Consider the following 16,703-nt stretch of genomic DNA (forward strand, 5'->3'; position numbering starts at 1 on the left):
ACAGATCCATTCCATTTCCTCTCTGTCTCCTTCTTCAGTTTGTCTACCTCATTTTTATTTCCAAGATGAGGGACCAGGATACTTCCTGCAGTCTCCAATATGCTACTGAACGCAAATGAAATCAACATTATCTTTTAAGAACTTTTTTTTTTTTTGTGAAGGATGAGCACTTACATGAGTTTGGCTCACATTAGTTCAAACATATTTCTGTGTTCAGCTACTAGGTTAGTAGGAAAGGTTCTACAAACAACTAAAAGATTATTTATAGTTAAATTTAAAATAATAAAGGTGCCAATCCAAGACTGCAGTCACTCTATATATAGCAGTTTGATCATGTTTAAGTGGCAAAGTAGTTTAACTGTAATTTTTATCCTCTTCATTGTTGTATTCTGCTATCCAGAGACAGTGTCAGCATCACCAGGTAAGGGGCCTGGGGCCCTACACTAAGCAAGCTAAGCCTAGACCAAAATAATAAGCAAAGTTCTGCCAACACATTAAAGACATCAGTCTCATATTTTTAAAAGCTAGTTTTAGAAGTAGCTAAAGTAACAAGAGCCAGCAAGTTGTTTTATTCAAGATCTTAATTTTTTTCGTGAACTAGCTTTATGATTGTCAGTATTTGCACAGTTTGTTACTACGCATCCTGTAACTTGTTTAGCTAAAAAGGAAAAAAACAAAACAAAAAAAAAAAAACAACTTATTTCTCTACAAATATTTTTAGAACTCAAGATATTTCTCCTTTAGGTCTTTAGGATTTAAAGCATCGTTTTAACATATTGATTTCTTAAGGAGAATTAATATTCAATAGATGTGCTGCATTTCCTGCACTGGAAATCTTTATACCAACCAACACACTTGTTTAACAACAAACTGTATGTCCTGCATGCACCTGCTCTTGTATATCAATATATTAATGTATGCATTTGAATATATGTGCTGTCTGTTGTTGTCCATTGTCAGTAACAGGTTTCACCTTAGAAATCGTTAATTCACAGAAACCAGTATTTCTTGGCATACACAAGAAATGTGAACCAGAACACAGTCAAGACCAAAAAATAGCAAAAAAAAAAAAAAAAGGCAAGAATTACACAACAGGTTAAACCCTCAAGTTTATGTATCAGAATAGTAGATCTGAAGTCAGTATTATTAGATCAAGCTACAAAGAATGATACATTTGTGTACCGAGTAGAGATGAAGAACATAGAGTTCACTTCATCATTGCCTCCACTTCTCCTATTACATCTCTCAGCCTCTGCTTGGTACAGCTGACCTTTAAACACTGCAGTAGGAGATTTGCATTTGTGCCAAAAGAAAAGATAATCAGAGGATTCCTCACCGCTCCCATCAAATTCCTTTTTTAATCTCAAGTTCACCCAGCCTATCACTTCGCCTCTCAGAAAGCGATACATCTCTTTGATATATCTGCTCAGGAGAACAGTCTGTCTGCTTTCCCAAACAAAAAATTTCTGGTTACAAAAGATCTACTTTCTTCCTTGAGCAGACAGGAAATTTCAGTCTTTCCTTTTACCTATCATTTGTTCATGATCACATAATTGTTCTCTCGATACCAGAAGTTGTTTTCACCTCTGGTAGAAGTGAAACACAAGGCAGAATACAATATTCGCTAAAAATAGGCATGTCTTGCCAGGGATGATAAAGAAAGTACAACCAAGTTCCCTTAAGCTTTTTAATACAATTTTGTGGTAATTTGCATAATTTTAAGCAGTGTTTTTGTTCAGATTCAGTCAGAGCCAACTTTGGAATTTCCTATAAGAATGTTCGAAAATGTTTCCATATAATCAAGTATTTCAATTAGATTTGCAATTTCATTGTAACATTTTGAATGAAAAGGCATTTCAAATCAGAACCTAGATGTGTGAAATCTCAAAGCAGTTAGTTTTTATTTTTTGAAAAGTTTGTATCAACATTAATGCATTATATTAAGGAATTACTATTAATAAAAATAATTTTCTAACCAAAACATATCTTTTGTAATTATTATTTTTTAGCCAAGGCTTAATAAGACTGAGTATAGACAGAATATTAACCCAAATATGGTTGCTTTTTTCTTTCTACAACACATACTAGTTTCTCAATATCACATAATCAATATTCAGACATACAAATATTTGATGCAGTATATGAGCAAAATAAGGTACAGTAGCATAGAATAACCTCCATATGAAGAATATTTGAAGTGACCTTTGATACTCATGAAAATACTTCAGCTGCTGCCTCTATTTCATATATGGAAAGCATTCAATGTAATAGCCAAAAAGTGTTTCTTTTTCCTTTTTGTTTTTTAAACCATGTAACTAGGACTATTTCATTTTCTCCATACATTTGAATACAGTATTCACATTTCCAACCAGGAGATTCGGCCTCGTGCAAGTACAGCATAGCTATAATGGTACGAAGATGTTAACCGAGGAATCTCAAACACCTTGCCACTGTCTGAGCTTTTTAAATATTAGCACTGTCCAAAAAGCACCAGCTAATATTTCTGGTAAGTTTAGCTAACATCCCAAGTGTCCCTGCACTTTCTTAACAGAAGCTAAAACCTCTAGTCTAAGACCAAAGAGCAGTTAATAATCTCAGGAGAAAGATAACATAAGAAATCATGGAAAAGAAGTAGCACCTGTAGCTGCTACTACTTTGGAAACATCATTGCCCCAAACCTGGTGTGGTGTTCAGTCTTCTCATTTCACTGATATCTCACGCTTCATTAAACTTACATACATACTTTTGAACTGTATCACACTGTTATGTTTTAAATTAATTTTTTAAAGGAAGACTGTAAGCTTCCACATGCTAAGTCAGAAGAGAAATGTTTGTAAGAAACATGAATCCTCAAGCTGATTTACAATGGTCACTGGCCTATGGTCACTGGCCTAGATACTGTTTGTTTCTTAAATCAGACTATCAGCACTTACAGAAACAGGCAACTTAGCTTAATTAAGATTTCATATTCAGAAAGGAAAAAAAATATGCTCTTTCTCTAGACTTTTTGTTTATACTGGAGAAATTTTCATTTTCTGATTAAAATAGAAACCACAGAAAATCTCTTCATATTTCATAAAGTACTTCTAGTTTCCCATATCAAACTCACTGCTGGAGAAAACTGTGAGAATATGAACCTTTAATGTCCAACTTGGTCTACTTTACTTATACACAGAACAGTCTCATAACCTACTATTCAAACATCCCTGATCTTTGGGACATAGATGCAAAAAATGCACAGAAAGGTGAAAGATACTCAGTTAAAAACTGCTATATGGAACACAAGAAATTGTAACATAACATATGGTTTAAAAGACACAAACACTCCCCTCTCAAGGTACAATTCATCTCACCTCACTTCAGCTATCTAGAAATTAGACACCCAGTCTAAACTAGTCATTTAGTCAAAAGAGAGACAGGTACTTACTATTAGTAAGATAAATCTTCTCTGAGAAATCATTATCTTGGGCTAAGTGTAAATGGGATAAATAAGGCTTTATATTGAAAAAAGACCAACACAATCAATCAATCTCAGAAAACCTATCTGACTTTTTCTATTTAGAAGACAAACCAAACCAAATGAGTGAAGTGATACCAGTAGTTACTGGTACAGGGAGAGGATTATTACTTATTTTAATCTGAACTGAGTAATTAAGACTTAAATTGGAAACAAAAAAAAAATTAGTGGCTTGTTTTACTTAAAAATGGACTTATATCCAAATGCTGTAACATCAAATGCATTGCATTATCTATCACCATTGGACATGGTGGCTGCAATATTAATATCAATTTTTGTGTGACTGGATATCTGAATACACAAATACACAGGTCTTGTTGTACTGGATTCAAAAATTTATTTTGCTAATTTCTGCAAGCAAAGTTATCGCTGAAATAAAATGAAACACTGATAATTTTACCAATCCAGCAACAGCAGCAACATTTAGAACTGACACAGAATTTCATGGAATGAAAATGTGTATCAACTTTTACATAGGGCACACTAAAATAATAAAACTATCTTGATTGAAATGATGAGTAATTATTTTGAAAATGCACTATCAATCCTGTATTGCAGTATGTTGTCCTGTCTCCATTTTTGCGTTGATATCATCAAATTAATCATTGGTGCAACACTAACAGCATGACCCTAGCTAAGCAATGTTGTATGTGTATGGAGCATGTTCAGATGGAATGGGATAAACCTGAAACACTATTTTAATGAAGAGACTTAGAGAAGCTGAACTCTAGACTGGATCAAGAAAAAAAAAAAGGCTACATTTTTTTAAATTTCTGTTTGGACAGAATTCAATTTTAGCAGAGGGTACCTATGTCTTATTTTACAGCAAATATCTTCAATTGCAAAAGGTTACCTTTATATGGATAAAAAGGAAATAGTTATAAAGCTTTCTTATTCCATAAATAACTTTTAGAAGAGCAATGCTAAAACCAAGCAGAAATTGACAGATCTATTTCCCTACAGTCACGCAACTGAAAAGTGCACTCCCTAACATTTCCAGGAAAGAGCTGGATTGTTAATTGTGCTGTGCATGCAATAGTGAGATCCAGGCATGTAGATCCTGCCACTCCTCCTCATCCTGTTCTTGGACAAACCACAGAGCTTTACTAAAAATCACTGTGCCTGAGTAACCAGCAATTCATAGCTGATACATAAGATTATCATCCTTTTTTTCTTTTCAACCTCAGGAACAAGTCTGGTGGAAACCGGGAGAAAGCTGTAAAGCTTTGTAAAGCATCTGAGCTTTGTAAAGCAGCTGGTTTTCAGATCTCAGCCCTTGCAAGAAGCTTCAAGATGTCATATGTTCCATAATGTCTATTTGCAGCTGACAAATATATAATTATTTTTCTAATAAAAAGGTGGCTTTTTTATTGAATAACATGGGTTGTCATGCTTCAGTTGTTGGCCTCTGCTACATATACGATATATATATAAATATATGTGATCTTGTGCCCACATCAGAAGGATCCAAGGAGGGATGTGACAACTACATGTAGATGGCAAAACTGCCTTCATAGTTACATTACCATTGTCTGATGTCTCATCTACCTCACCTACCAGTCTTTTCTACTATTGTTACTGTCATGTGTTATTCTTGGCAACTAATTTTACTCAGTTGTTTAGCTTTTCAAGTATTTTACCTTTAATTATCATGTCCATTAGTATTCCACAGTCAGGCATACACTTGCATTCAATATGTGACTTAAGTTATTCTCAATTACAAAGAATATGAAGCCCAACTCTGCAATGGCATACATGACTAGCTTTTCAACTTTGTATTTCATAACCTGAGATCTGTAAAGAGATTTCATTTTATCTACATATTGTATTACTTGGCAAATTAAAGCAACAGATCAGTGCTCTATTATGGTCATTTTTAAAAATACATATTTTGTGCTTACCAACTTTTGAGATGCTAAAAAACAAAATATGCTTCCATTTTCCAATATAATGTATTTAAATGCTATTCTATTTATATCGATTTTTTTGGTATTCCACTTTCTACAAAAGAGCTGCCATAATTCTTTTTCTTTGCTGCTGTTGTTGGAAATTATTGAATTTCTTCTTAAAATAAGATAAATCTGTTTGTACATACAAAGTCCCTCTGTGACAACTTGGTTACCTGTTAATATTTTTCTGTTTTTGTTTTGTTTTACCATTGGTAGGCCAGCAGTTGACAGATGTAGTAGTACTACTATCTAACTAATTTGCTTGCAGGTTTAGCAGACCAGTTTATCAAAATGCTGCTGAATATAATCATCAAGCTCTTGTTGAAAGATATTGTCAAGTACTCTAAATCAATACAAGCAACTTTCAAATAAGATATTTCAGTTCTAGTAGATATCCAAAAGATAGCTTCAATTTTATGTTCATTTTGAATAGCAGTATCCAATGTAATCACTAGTAAAGCGATGAGTTGAAATAACTAATTATACGATAGGAGGTGGGACTGTGTGCAGTCTCTCTGAAAGCCAGTTACTTAAAATTTTTAAAAGTGCCTAACTGTAGGCACCATATTAAATCATAACATAAATATATATACACAGACCATGTATACACTGTGTACCTAGAGTAGGATTAGTCTACCATGTCTTAGAAGGCTTCCACTTGGAGCTATTACTCCCTAAAATCAAACATTTGATCAAATTCCCACTGAACATCTTTGTGGAAAGGCTTACACTAATTTCTCAAAGAAGAATTCCCCACCACATAATGTTCATGCAATAAAATAGGATAGAATTGCCAATACCACAAAATCCACTATCTCACTGCATACCATTACATAAAAAAATTGAGCATTTTTGCTATTACATTAGGCCATTAATGTATTCTTACCTGAAATACCACACTTAGTTGGTTTTACGGTATCTGGGAGCAAAGGGAACGTTGCACTGGCAAGTCACTTACACCATATAGCCAAAAAAAATGAAGTCCATAAAACGTACCTCCACAAGTCTGCTGGTATGTTCTCGAAATATAGCAGCATATTCTTTTATTTCCTTTTCTCTTCCATTTTTAGCAGCTTCAATGAGAACTAGAAGTGGAACAGTGGTATCTAAGAAGGAGTCTGAGATGTGATCTATAATGGCTTTACGAAGCTGCAAAAGATAGCATTACACTAGTATCAGCTATTTACTGAAGTCTGTTATATATATTTATATATATATAATGACTATTTATTAAAGACTACTGTAATTATTGTCTATTAATATTCTATAACATCAACATGTACATGCTGTATTCCTACATTAGGGGCAGGATTACGTGCCTAAAACTTACTGCAGCTACAATTTGCCAATTACATAGAAAACACTATTTAATTTTAGGGACAATTTTTATCTAACAGTACCTAAATATCCATGCTCATATGTGTGAGCATATGCCTGTGTGAGTATAGATACACAGAATACTTAAAACATGTATTAGCACTCTCAAAATCAATGGAGCCAAACAAATATTCATGTTCTTCAACGAACAGAATAGACTACTGAAATTATTTGCACACATTAAAAATTAGTTAGACGAAACCTAATTTTGTTTTCTGTTTTCTCACTGGTAGTTCAGATGCCAAGGGAAAAAGCTATTTCATTTTACAAAGAAAGTATTAACTTCATTATGTTTGTACTCACAAAATATCCCGCATCACAGTTTCATAATTGCAAAATTACCCAAATATTTTCTATCTTGTTGGAAAAAACAATGATACATTTTTATATGTTAGCCTTCATATTAATTTTATCAATGAGGTTACTGATTATGCCACCTGATAATAGATTAATAGAGCAAGAAGAATTATAAGCTAGTCTGAAGTTCAATTTTCTCTATTTAAATTTATTGTTCTTGGAACTTCTTTCTCAAATTATTAAATAAGTGTAACATTCTCTGCAAATTAGCTTTCTTAAATTAGATTTTATGTAAGCTTTCAACTGATCATTGGGACTTCATTTACTTTATTTAGAGGTTATTTTCCATGTTATAATCCTAACCATGGCAACTGTTCATTTTTATCATAGAACACGGCATGAAATATACCTATCAAAATTACACGAGATGGATATGAATTATTGAGTTTACAGAATTTCTTACTGCAAAAAAAAAATATTTTTACAATAGATGTAGAAAATATTGTTTGGAACAGAAGAGAAAACAGAAGTCTTAAGCTTCTACATGCTGACAGGTTTGTTGCTGAAGGAAATGTTTTCATTTAGTGTTCTGCACCAATGTGCATCTATGTGAAAACTCACTAAAGGTAAAGACTCCTAGAACTATAAAAATGCAAAACAATCTTTTTGATGCTGCTGCCATTATAGATAGGGCATAAGAAAATGCATAGCACAAACAACGGCTGAGAGATCTGTTGATTCTCAAGACAAGATTTGGATGTGAATTGCTCCACTAGAGCTTTTGGATAGGCTCAACATCCAAAGACAGTTTCGACTGATTCACCAAGTACTTAGGATAAACTAAGCAACAAAACCACACAGACTGGTTTAAGTTTGGAATGTTTTTGTCTTCCAACTTACTATAACTTACTGCGTTAGGAGACTCAATCTCGATACACTGTATGCTCTCAAAAACTATTTGCAAAGACAGAAGCTATGACATCCCAACATAGAATTGGATTCTTACTGTCATATTCATGGTCCCAATTTTATTCATACTGCAATTTTAAGAGTGAAAAAGAAAATGGTAAGAAGCTTCACTACCAGAAACACATTGAACCTCCAGTTCTGCCAAGTTACCTGTTAAAGTTTCTGTGACAGAGAAGTCCAATTGTAGAAAAGAGACATTCTCACCTGCTTAAAATTAAGTACATGAATGTGACCTTGAGGAAGGACAGTTTGAAATATTAGGATTTTAATTTATAATAATCAACAATGAAACACTGTGTAACCATATCCACAGCTGATGACTCAGCATCTCCAAGAGGTTTTGGGTTCTTCATAGACCAGATTGTAGTAATTTTAGTCTTAATAATTATTTTAGGACCAGTGGCTGCAATGACCTCTGTCACATTCAAGGTAATTTAGAGGCATTCAGTTTTAAACCAGAGTCCTAATTTTCTCTCTCATTACATAATTCTTTGCTGTAGCTTTTTACTGGTGAGCGTGGTTTAATTAACTTTTCATACATAAATTATCATAATTATTTTGTTCTAAAAAATCCTCTATCCTGCAATTCAACAAAGTGAAACACTTCTTCCAAAAAAAGATAATGCTGTGCCTTTGCTGAATACAAACAAGCTTGACATATGTTATTTCAGCTATGCTAAGCAACACACAAAGTTGAGATTTTCAAATATGGCTTGTGTGGCACTAAAGAATGAAGAAAAGCAATGTAAAACAGGGAAAGGAAAAAGAAATATCTGAAGCAGTATCAATTTCTCTTCATCTTAATCAGAACAATTCATTTTTTCCACTACTCCGTATGTTTGTTTCTGATTGGCCACTTCTCGAGCAAAAGGCTGAAAGCTGAGCAGAAATATAGGGAGACACATAAACAAAGAACAACAGCACCACTAGTACTAGCAGGCACTATGAGGGAAGTTATCGTGCTATGATTAAATTTTATCTCCTATTTGTAAATGAAAGAGACACCATCAGAAGAGGTAAAGCAGAGGGAGGATGATGTCTAACAAATTGTTTTATTTTTAAGGTGCAAGGCCTTATCCTTACCTTTTGAACAGACTGTTAGAGAAATGGAAGCATGAAGAATTTTTGTTTTGATATCAAAGTGGATAAAAAAGAAACATAGAAGAATGTTGTTAATAAAACATTGGACATAAGGTTGTCAAGAACAAACAATAGAGAACAGAGAATAAAATCCCAGCAGCTGTTTGCAACATTATTAACATCACTATCCTGATGTAAAGTAAAAGTAAACTGCTCACAGAAAACTCTACTGCCTCACAAGTCTACACTGGCAAAAGTCCTGGAAAAACTAAAAATTCATTATTAATGAGGGATATCTCCTTCCTGTTTTAAAGGGATGCCAAGAATGCAATCTTGTTCTGTGTTTCAGAAAAAGCTTTCCATCCATGAAGAAGAAGCAAAATACAACTGTGTGAATATCGTCAATAATAACATTAAGAAAGAATATACACACACACACAAACACACACAAAAAAAAAGACACTGCAGCAACCACAGGAGAAACATCTGTGCAAACTATTCACAGTAAACAACTGGGAGGTAACAACAGAGTATGGTAATTTCTCAGAATTAGATTCTGGATTGAACAGGCAACTCCATCCTAAATATTCATGGGGATTTGCTAGGCGGGGAAGCAGTGTAAAAAGTAGGTAAAACTGTACAAACAGAAATGACATGCACATCTTTGGCACAATACAAATAAAGTCACAACAAAACAGAATAGTTTTAAATCCCCAGAAGTACCAGCAAAGTTATTGAAGTGAATACAAATAATTTCATCTAAAAAGCAAGAGATTTTTAGAGCTTCCAGAACACACTGTTCTTGAGATGGCTACTTTGGTCTTCAAGTGTTGTCAGATACAGGCTTTCCTTCATTTCACTTACTGTGATCGAAAACCATGTTCCACATGGGTCCATGGGATAACTCATGATCAGGCACTGACTAAGCGATAACTTACACGATAGTTTTGTATACTGTGTGCTACAATGATAGCTACAAGGGATTTCTAAATACAATTTCATAAGGTTTCAGCTTCAACCCCAATTCTGTAGAGACAATCCCAGTAACTGGCTGAAAGCAGAGTACATTATGCACTCTGTAGCCTTGAATCAGCTGTAAGAACCTAATACCTGTCATGGTACACTGTGTCATTTAAAATATATATATTATAAAAGCTAAAAGAATACTTCAAATAACAATTTTCATGTTTCTAATAATGAATGTTCATAACTGAGAGCAACTATGAGTACTGCAACATCTGCAGGTGCACAACTTACAGTTTAGTGTTTCCCAGATCAGAGGTTAGACATTCTTCCTAAAACAATTCTAATGCAATTTACACATATGAACACAGAACTGGAGGGAACAGATGAACTATTTACTCATACATACCTTCCAGGAAAATATCAAGAAGCCATAGAGCTACTCTGTTTAAAGAAAAATACTGGTTCTAGATTGCCTACAAACTGGGGATGACTACATTTTGCCTGAACATTTTACAAGTGTTTACATAGGAAATAAAATATTTTAATATATTTTAAACACTGGAACAGAATGAAGAAATGTAAACTGTTATAAACTGAAGTTTAACTAACTTATGGAAGAGATGGTATGACAGAATGGGAGAGTTAACATACAGACTGACCTTGTGATGCAAGTTACAATGAAATGTGAAAGGAAACTGGCTAACTAGTTAGTTGTAAACACCATATTTATATTGTATTCATCTTATCTTTCAAGGATTCTCCTGACTGACCGTGGGAGACAGAAAGGAATTTATTCACCATCCTAAAGCACAGGTTGGCTTATAAGACTGTACATAAAATTACGAGGGATATTCTTCCACCAGAAAACTGACCAACAGCCACTGCTAGAGATGAAATTAGAGCAGTATGTGCTCATGTTCTGTGTGGCCATAAATTTTTCATATGATTATGTGGGATGACCTGTCTCAATGTTCTACAGGCCTTTCAGTTCTCCTTCCTAAGCTGACTCTTGGAGCTGCAAGGATGTAAGCACAGCTGATGTCTGCTGCTCACCTTCTGCAATACACCACAGTTACGGATTTTGTCTTCCACTAGCTTTAGGATACTGGGATGCAAAACGTGAGTGTGGACTGTAGACCAAGTATTCTCAGTACCCTTCTCTCTTGCTAAGTCCCCACAACAGTGGGGAACTAGACCTGGTGGTCCCTCCAAAGTATCTATTCCAACAACAAATAATAAAGTGAATGAAAATTCAGCAATATTTAAAATAAAACTAATCTTGATTTCCAAAGTACATTACTGATGCATTTCTACAGAAAATACTTACACATATGCTCTCTTAGATATGTGCACATGCAGAGTTTTGCCTATGTATATACACATGTACAGACAATATCTACATTTGGTAGGTTTTTTTGCTCAATTTTGACAATTTGGAAGTAGATATTCTCTGGAATATTGTAATTATCTTCGGTATTTCATTAACATAGAAGAAAGCTTTATTTTTGAAGTGCAGCACTATGTAGTCTGAAAATAGCAATTTATCTAAGCCTCTAGGTCTACCGTTTCTACCAGTTCCCCAGTTTGTTTACCTGTCTGCGAAGGTCTCTTGTCTTCTTGCACATACTATCTATTGCAACATTCAAAGTATTATTTTTTTCTTTCTTGTCAGTCTGTAAAAAATGACAGGAAAAAAAAAAAAACAATGGTTATTTCCAATCTCTTAGAAACTATGCTCTTTGTGTCCTCAGTTTGTCAAAGCATTTGATAAATCATACGTGCTTACAGTTTTGTTGTTTTGTTTGTTGTTTTTTTTCTAGTCTCACTGCATTTCAGGAACCAGTACCCCTACAGCCACAGAACACTGATTTGTGATGTTGAGCAAAAGTCCACAGAATCAAAACACGTTTTGCTAGCTGTATGTAGGATAGAAATTAAACACTTTTCATCTTCTGAATTACTGTAATACAGAAATTTATAGTCCAAGGTTACTTATGGAACAACGTTAATATAATTATTATTATTGATTCCAATCTATTATCACCACATTAATGTGGAAAATCGCTTTTTCTCTCTATAAGCAATTTATAAACTCAGATGGCCTCAGTGCAGTTTGATAGTGCTTTAGTCAGCAGCATTTATTATTTTACTCCCACAGAGCAGAATGAGTGAGTTTCAAAACGTCCACAACATTGCAATGCAAACTCAATAAACACTGTCAATGAAAACATGAAAACAGACAATCTTTTCATTTAACAGCACATTCATTCTCGGCATCAACAGAAGATTGAGCTATTGAGATATTTCAGAAGCCTTTACAGAATCAGCTATATATCAATACAATATAGCAAATATATATATATTATATATATATTATATATATATAATATATATATATTTATATATATATTATATATATATAAATACAATATAGCAAACAATCTTCTTATTTCTATCCATAAGCAAAGAGCTTATGTCATTACTATCTATTTGAAAAGTATAGTTCGCATTCTATTCTACCACCCAGCATTTTTCCTATACAATAGCACCATAGCAGTTCTATATCTACTAGTTGTTTTGAACAATCTTTTTCTTATGTTAGTACATACCCTATATGAAAAACAAAAATGTCTGCTGAACATTGTTTCTCTAAAGCAATCATTCATTGCTCACTAACTTATATTGCTCTGGTCTAAAGGAAAGAAACCCCAGTAAAAGTGTCTTTACATAATGTCTTCAGTCAGTACTCATAACATGTCTGGAGAAAGGACTACATTCTCCTAAATGTCAAAGAAATAGCTTATGTTTACTAACCATAGTATTTGGACCTCAGCTATAGTACACTACTAAGTTTATATTATGAACATAACACATCATACCAAAATAAATACTAGTGAAAACAGAAGTAGTCATACCTCAGTATGTACCTAGCTGTATAGCCTTCTTATACACACTATATAATATTTCAGAGTTATTTCATTGCTAAAAATAAAAACATCTGTGAACAGAGCAATATGCTTAGTATTAAAGCAGAAACTAGAGATGATCAGGAAAAAGCTTTTATATTACAAGTCAACATGTAATGTAATAAATGTCTCAAAATGAGTAACATTTTCCATCAGATGAAGGGAACAATTACTTTCAAAAATTATTTCAAGATTCATGCTAACATAGAAATTTTCCTATTACCTCCAGTTTCTGAAATTGCTTATAATCTTCACAGGGAGGAGATCAAACATACATCTTGGAGAGAGAGGTCATTACAGTAATGTGACCATTTCTCCTACCAACACTTGCATAGGAACCAAAGTAAATCCAGACTCTTGTAATGCTTTGCAAGCTATTGTCAGCTTTGACAACAAAATTGATCCTTTCTGAACTGCTAGGAAAACAGGACTAACAAATGCATTGTGGATACAAGTCAGCTCAGTGTATATCTACGCATTTTTCAGATGATAAAGACACAGTTCCACAGTGGCACATGCTTTAAAACCTTAGTATTTAGAGCTTATTTGTCTAACAAGACAGAATCCACGTAAAATACTGGGTTTTTTTAAACGTTCCCTGGTAAGCTGCAACTTCAGAGGTGGCAACTAATAATACAGCTGGTTCTAAGCAAACCTACATCACTGAGGCAGCAAATAGGAAATAACCTTACTCAACAAGCATAAAAATATGAACAGAAGAAAAAAATATGAACAGCAAACAAATAAAACACCTTAGTTTGCAACTTCTTAATATAGCTATCAGTAATCAATGTCCAGAAAGCAAACTTAACTACAATTGAAGTTATTCTTCACCTTGAGTTTTCCCCATGAACTAAAGGTACTGTAAAATGCAGCTTCCAGATGAAGAATGTGGACAGGTCAAGAATATGGTTAGCTTCATAGCTTCAGACTCTCTTTCTTCCTTAAAGAATTATGTAAAACTCCAAAACATACATTACTGTTTGGATAAATCATTCTTATAAAGATTTAAGTATTTCAAAATTGTTTAATCTATTAGGGGGACACCTGACTAAAAAATCTATTGCAAGAGTAGTCTTAAGTACTAATGGCCTGGTATAGTATTGTCCAGTTTGTGATATATGTGATCCATTGGTCCTAAGTACTTTTGAACACTGAATTACTCTTTAAGTTAACCTTATATTCTTCTGCAGATTTTCATCTCAGATACCTACATGACAGTAACCACTGAAGTTCTACAGTTGCTGATTACACTTTTTAAATAGCTTAAAAACACCAAATTCACTATTTTAAAAATGTGTATTACAAACAATGGCATACAGAAACTAAACACGATCTGAACATATCCACAGTATATTCTACTCCCCATTAATATAGCTAACGTGTCTGTGTTGGAAATATTTCGCATCTGCTTGTCAATTAATGTTGCTCTCATGACTGCTGAACTTAAAAACAAAGAAACAAATCTTCCCTGAAATAGTTCATTCCCATAAAGGTGACTGAATAAAGGAAAGGGCTAGGAAAATGATGCATGTTATACTAGACTCTGGTTTCCAAACATCATGCAACTGAGCTCACCCCTTTATCTCAGTTTTCCTGCCTTCAGCTACAGTTTTATTCTGTAAAATATATGTAGTAATAGCTACATGGCTCCCTTGTGAAGATATTACAAGCAATATCCAGCTCCTATTTCAATGCATTTTAAACACAAGACACGTTTTACAAGCACAAAATCACATTGTTATTAACACTTCAATAAGTGAAAACAAGTTACATTTAATTAACACTGCATAGCCTGAAGATAAATGCTAAGTATTGCCAGCAATACAGGCTTACCCTTTTCATATGCTGGCAAAAAACAGTAGTTGAATGACTCAAAAACTACACATGCAGAAATGCTTCCCTGATAGGTTTTCATTTAAAATAGCAAATATCTTAGTGCAAATCCTCAGTTGAAACAAATCACCACATCTACAGTGCTGTTAATAGACTTCATTTGTATCAGCAGGGAATCATGACCTTCATGGGCATTACAGACCCTTCTTTACTCCAAGATACACTGATGCAAACAGATGTGCTTGCCTTAGCTACACAGCCTTGAAGGACTCAAGGACATGTCTCCAGTGGTTGGTACATGCCAACAGTTAACAGTATTAACAAAGACAGCAGTGATTTCCAACTTCATACTTTGTTGATTTCAAGAGAGAGCTTAAACAAAAGAATATCATTATTTTGATAAGGTAATTATACTTTTTTATATCACATAGTGCTACAAATGTTTAACCAATAGTTGTACTATGTCTCCTGTCCGAACAGTAATTTGAAGATTATAAAGAAGATTTGGGCAAACTACCTAAGTGACAATCTAATCTCTTCAAGTACTGAGGTTCACAGACAGAGGCTAGCTTTATAATAAGGTTACAGTTAGCCACAGGTATTACAATAGTAAATACTGTCATCATTCTGTGAATCCAAGAGGCAACATCCCTTTTAGCCGTAATCAAGAATGCAGTTACAATAGAGAAATGAAGTATTCTTACCAGCAGGACTAAACTAAAAAGATCTGGCCAAGTGAAATAGAGCTAATGTATTTACATATACACTGGTGGTAAAGTATTCACAAGGATTAATGTAAATCTTGCAAGGCTGCAACTCCCTGAAGTCCCCTTACACTCACCAAAGAGAAAAAGGAAACATTTTAGCATCACCTCTGAAAGGCCAGGGCCTCATTCTAGTCACTACAGAGGGTGGTGAAAGAGATTTAGTTTATCAAGTTGAATTTTTGTCTTGAGAACAGTTCCCCAAAATATTCACACACATCTGTAGACTCTAGTTTTTCAGTGTTGTGGAGTAAAAGGGAGCAGTATTAATTTATCACATCCATGGCGAGATGAGATCAGAAGACTTCTCTGAATTCTGTATTCCAGAACAGCTGGAGTCTGAGCTATAAACTTAAACAAGATATTACTTTGGTCCAAAAGGATTCCTGCAGTATCTGTATGGCAACAACACAGTCAGGAGATTCTACCCATGCCATTATCTAGGGCTTCAAGATACAGGAGCTGAACTGGGATCTTGATTGCATACAAGAGAAGTGAGGTTCTATCTGGGGTCCACAGACTGGAAGAGTGATGGTGGAGTAGTGAACGCAGAGCCTGGGACTTAAGCCTCACTCTAAATTTGTAAACTATACCATCCTTCTTGTCCAAGTCATCTTTGAAGGAATAAATATGTGCAAGTACTAGGCAGTATAAGGTTATAAAGATGCTATAAACCTTGTATGTCGTACCTGTCTGTGAGTGCCATTGACTACAAAAAATGCAAAGCATGAAGTTATTTATCTAGACAGAAATCCTGACTTACTTTTCTTAAACACCACTGTAAATGATTGTTTGTAAACAGGCAAAACAGCCTTCAGATAAACAAGGTGTTCCTGATGTTTGAAATATTTAGCTAGAAAGGTCTAACACAAGTTCGTCTTGCATTACCAGACTCACATATAGATTTAAAATAACAGAAGTTAAAAGATTGCAATGATCCTTCACTAGAATGTTAAAATTTACATACACGATCAAAACCAAC

At 34.1% G+C, this 16,703-nt stretch overlaps 1 protein-coding gene across 32 annotated transcripts in view; it reads right to left on the minus strand.

Annotated features, from left to right (window-relative positions):
• CTNNA3 (catenin alpha 3) overlaps positions 1-16,703 on the minus strand; it is a 495,101-nt gene that overhangs the window by 197,077 nt on the left and 281,321 nt on the right. For 21 of the 32 annotated variants that reach the window (XR_014587169.1, XR_014587170.1, XR_014587171.1 and 18 more), the window contains 3 exons: positions 11,748-11,828; positions 6,463-6,615; positions 3,428-3,469 (listed from right to left, as the gene is read on the minus strand). Coding sequence is in view for 25 of the 32 variants with exons in the window: in XM_083845404.1 (XP_083701530.1) it covers positions 3,428-3,469; positions 6,463-6,615; positions 11,748-11,828 (276 nt within the window). In the remaining 7 variants the exon portion in view is untranslated. The remainder of the gene's footprint in view (positions 1-3,427; positions 3,470-6,462; positions 6,616-11,747; positions 11,829-16,703) is intronic. The other 11 variants (XM_083845405.1, XM_083845406.1, XM_083845427.1 and 8 more) reach the window with 3 other exon arrangements.

The sequence above is a fragment of the Anser anser genome (genome assembly GCF_964211835.1).
Source record: "Anser anser genome assembly, chromosome: 7".
NCBI lineage: Eukaryota > Metazoa > Chordata > Aves > Anseriformes > Anatidae > Anser > Anser anser.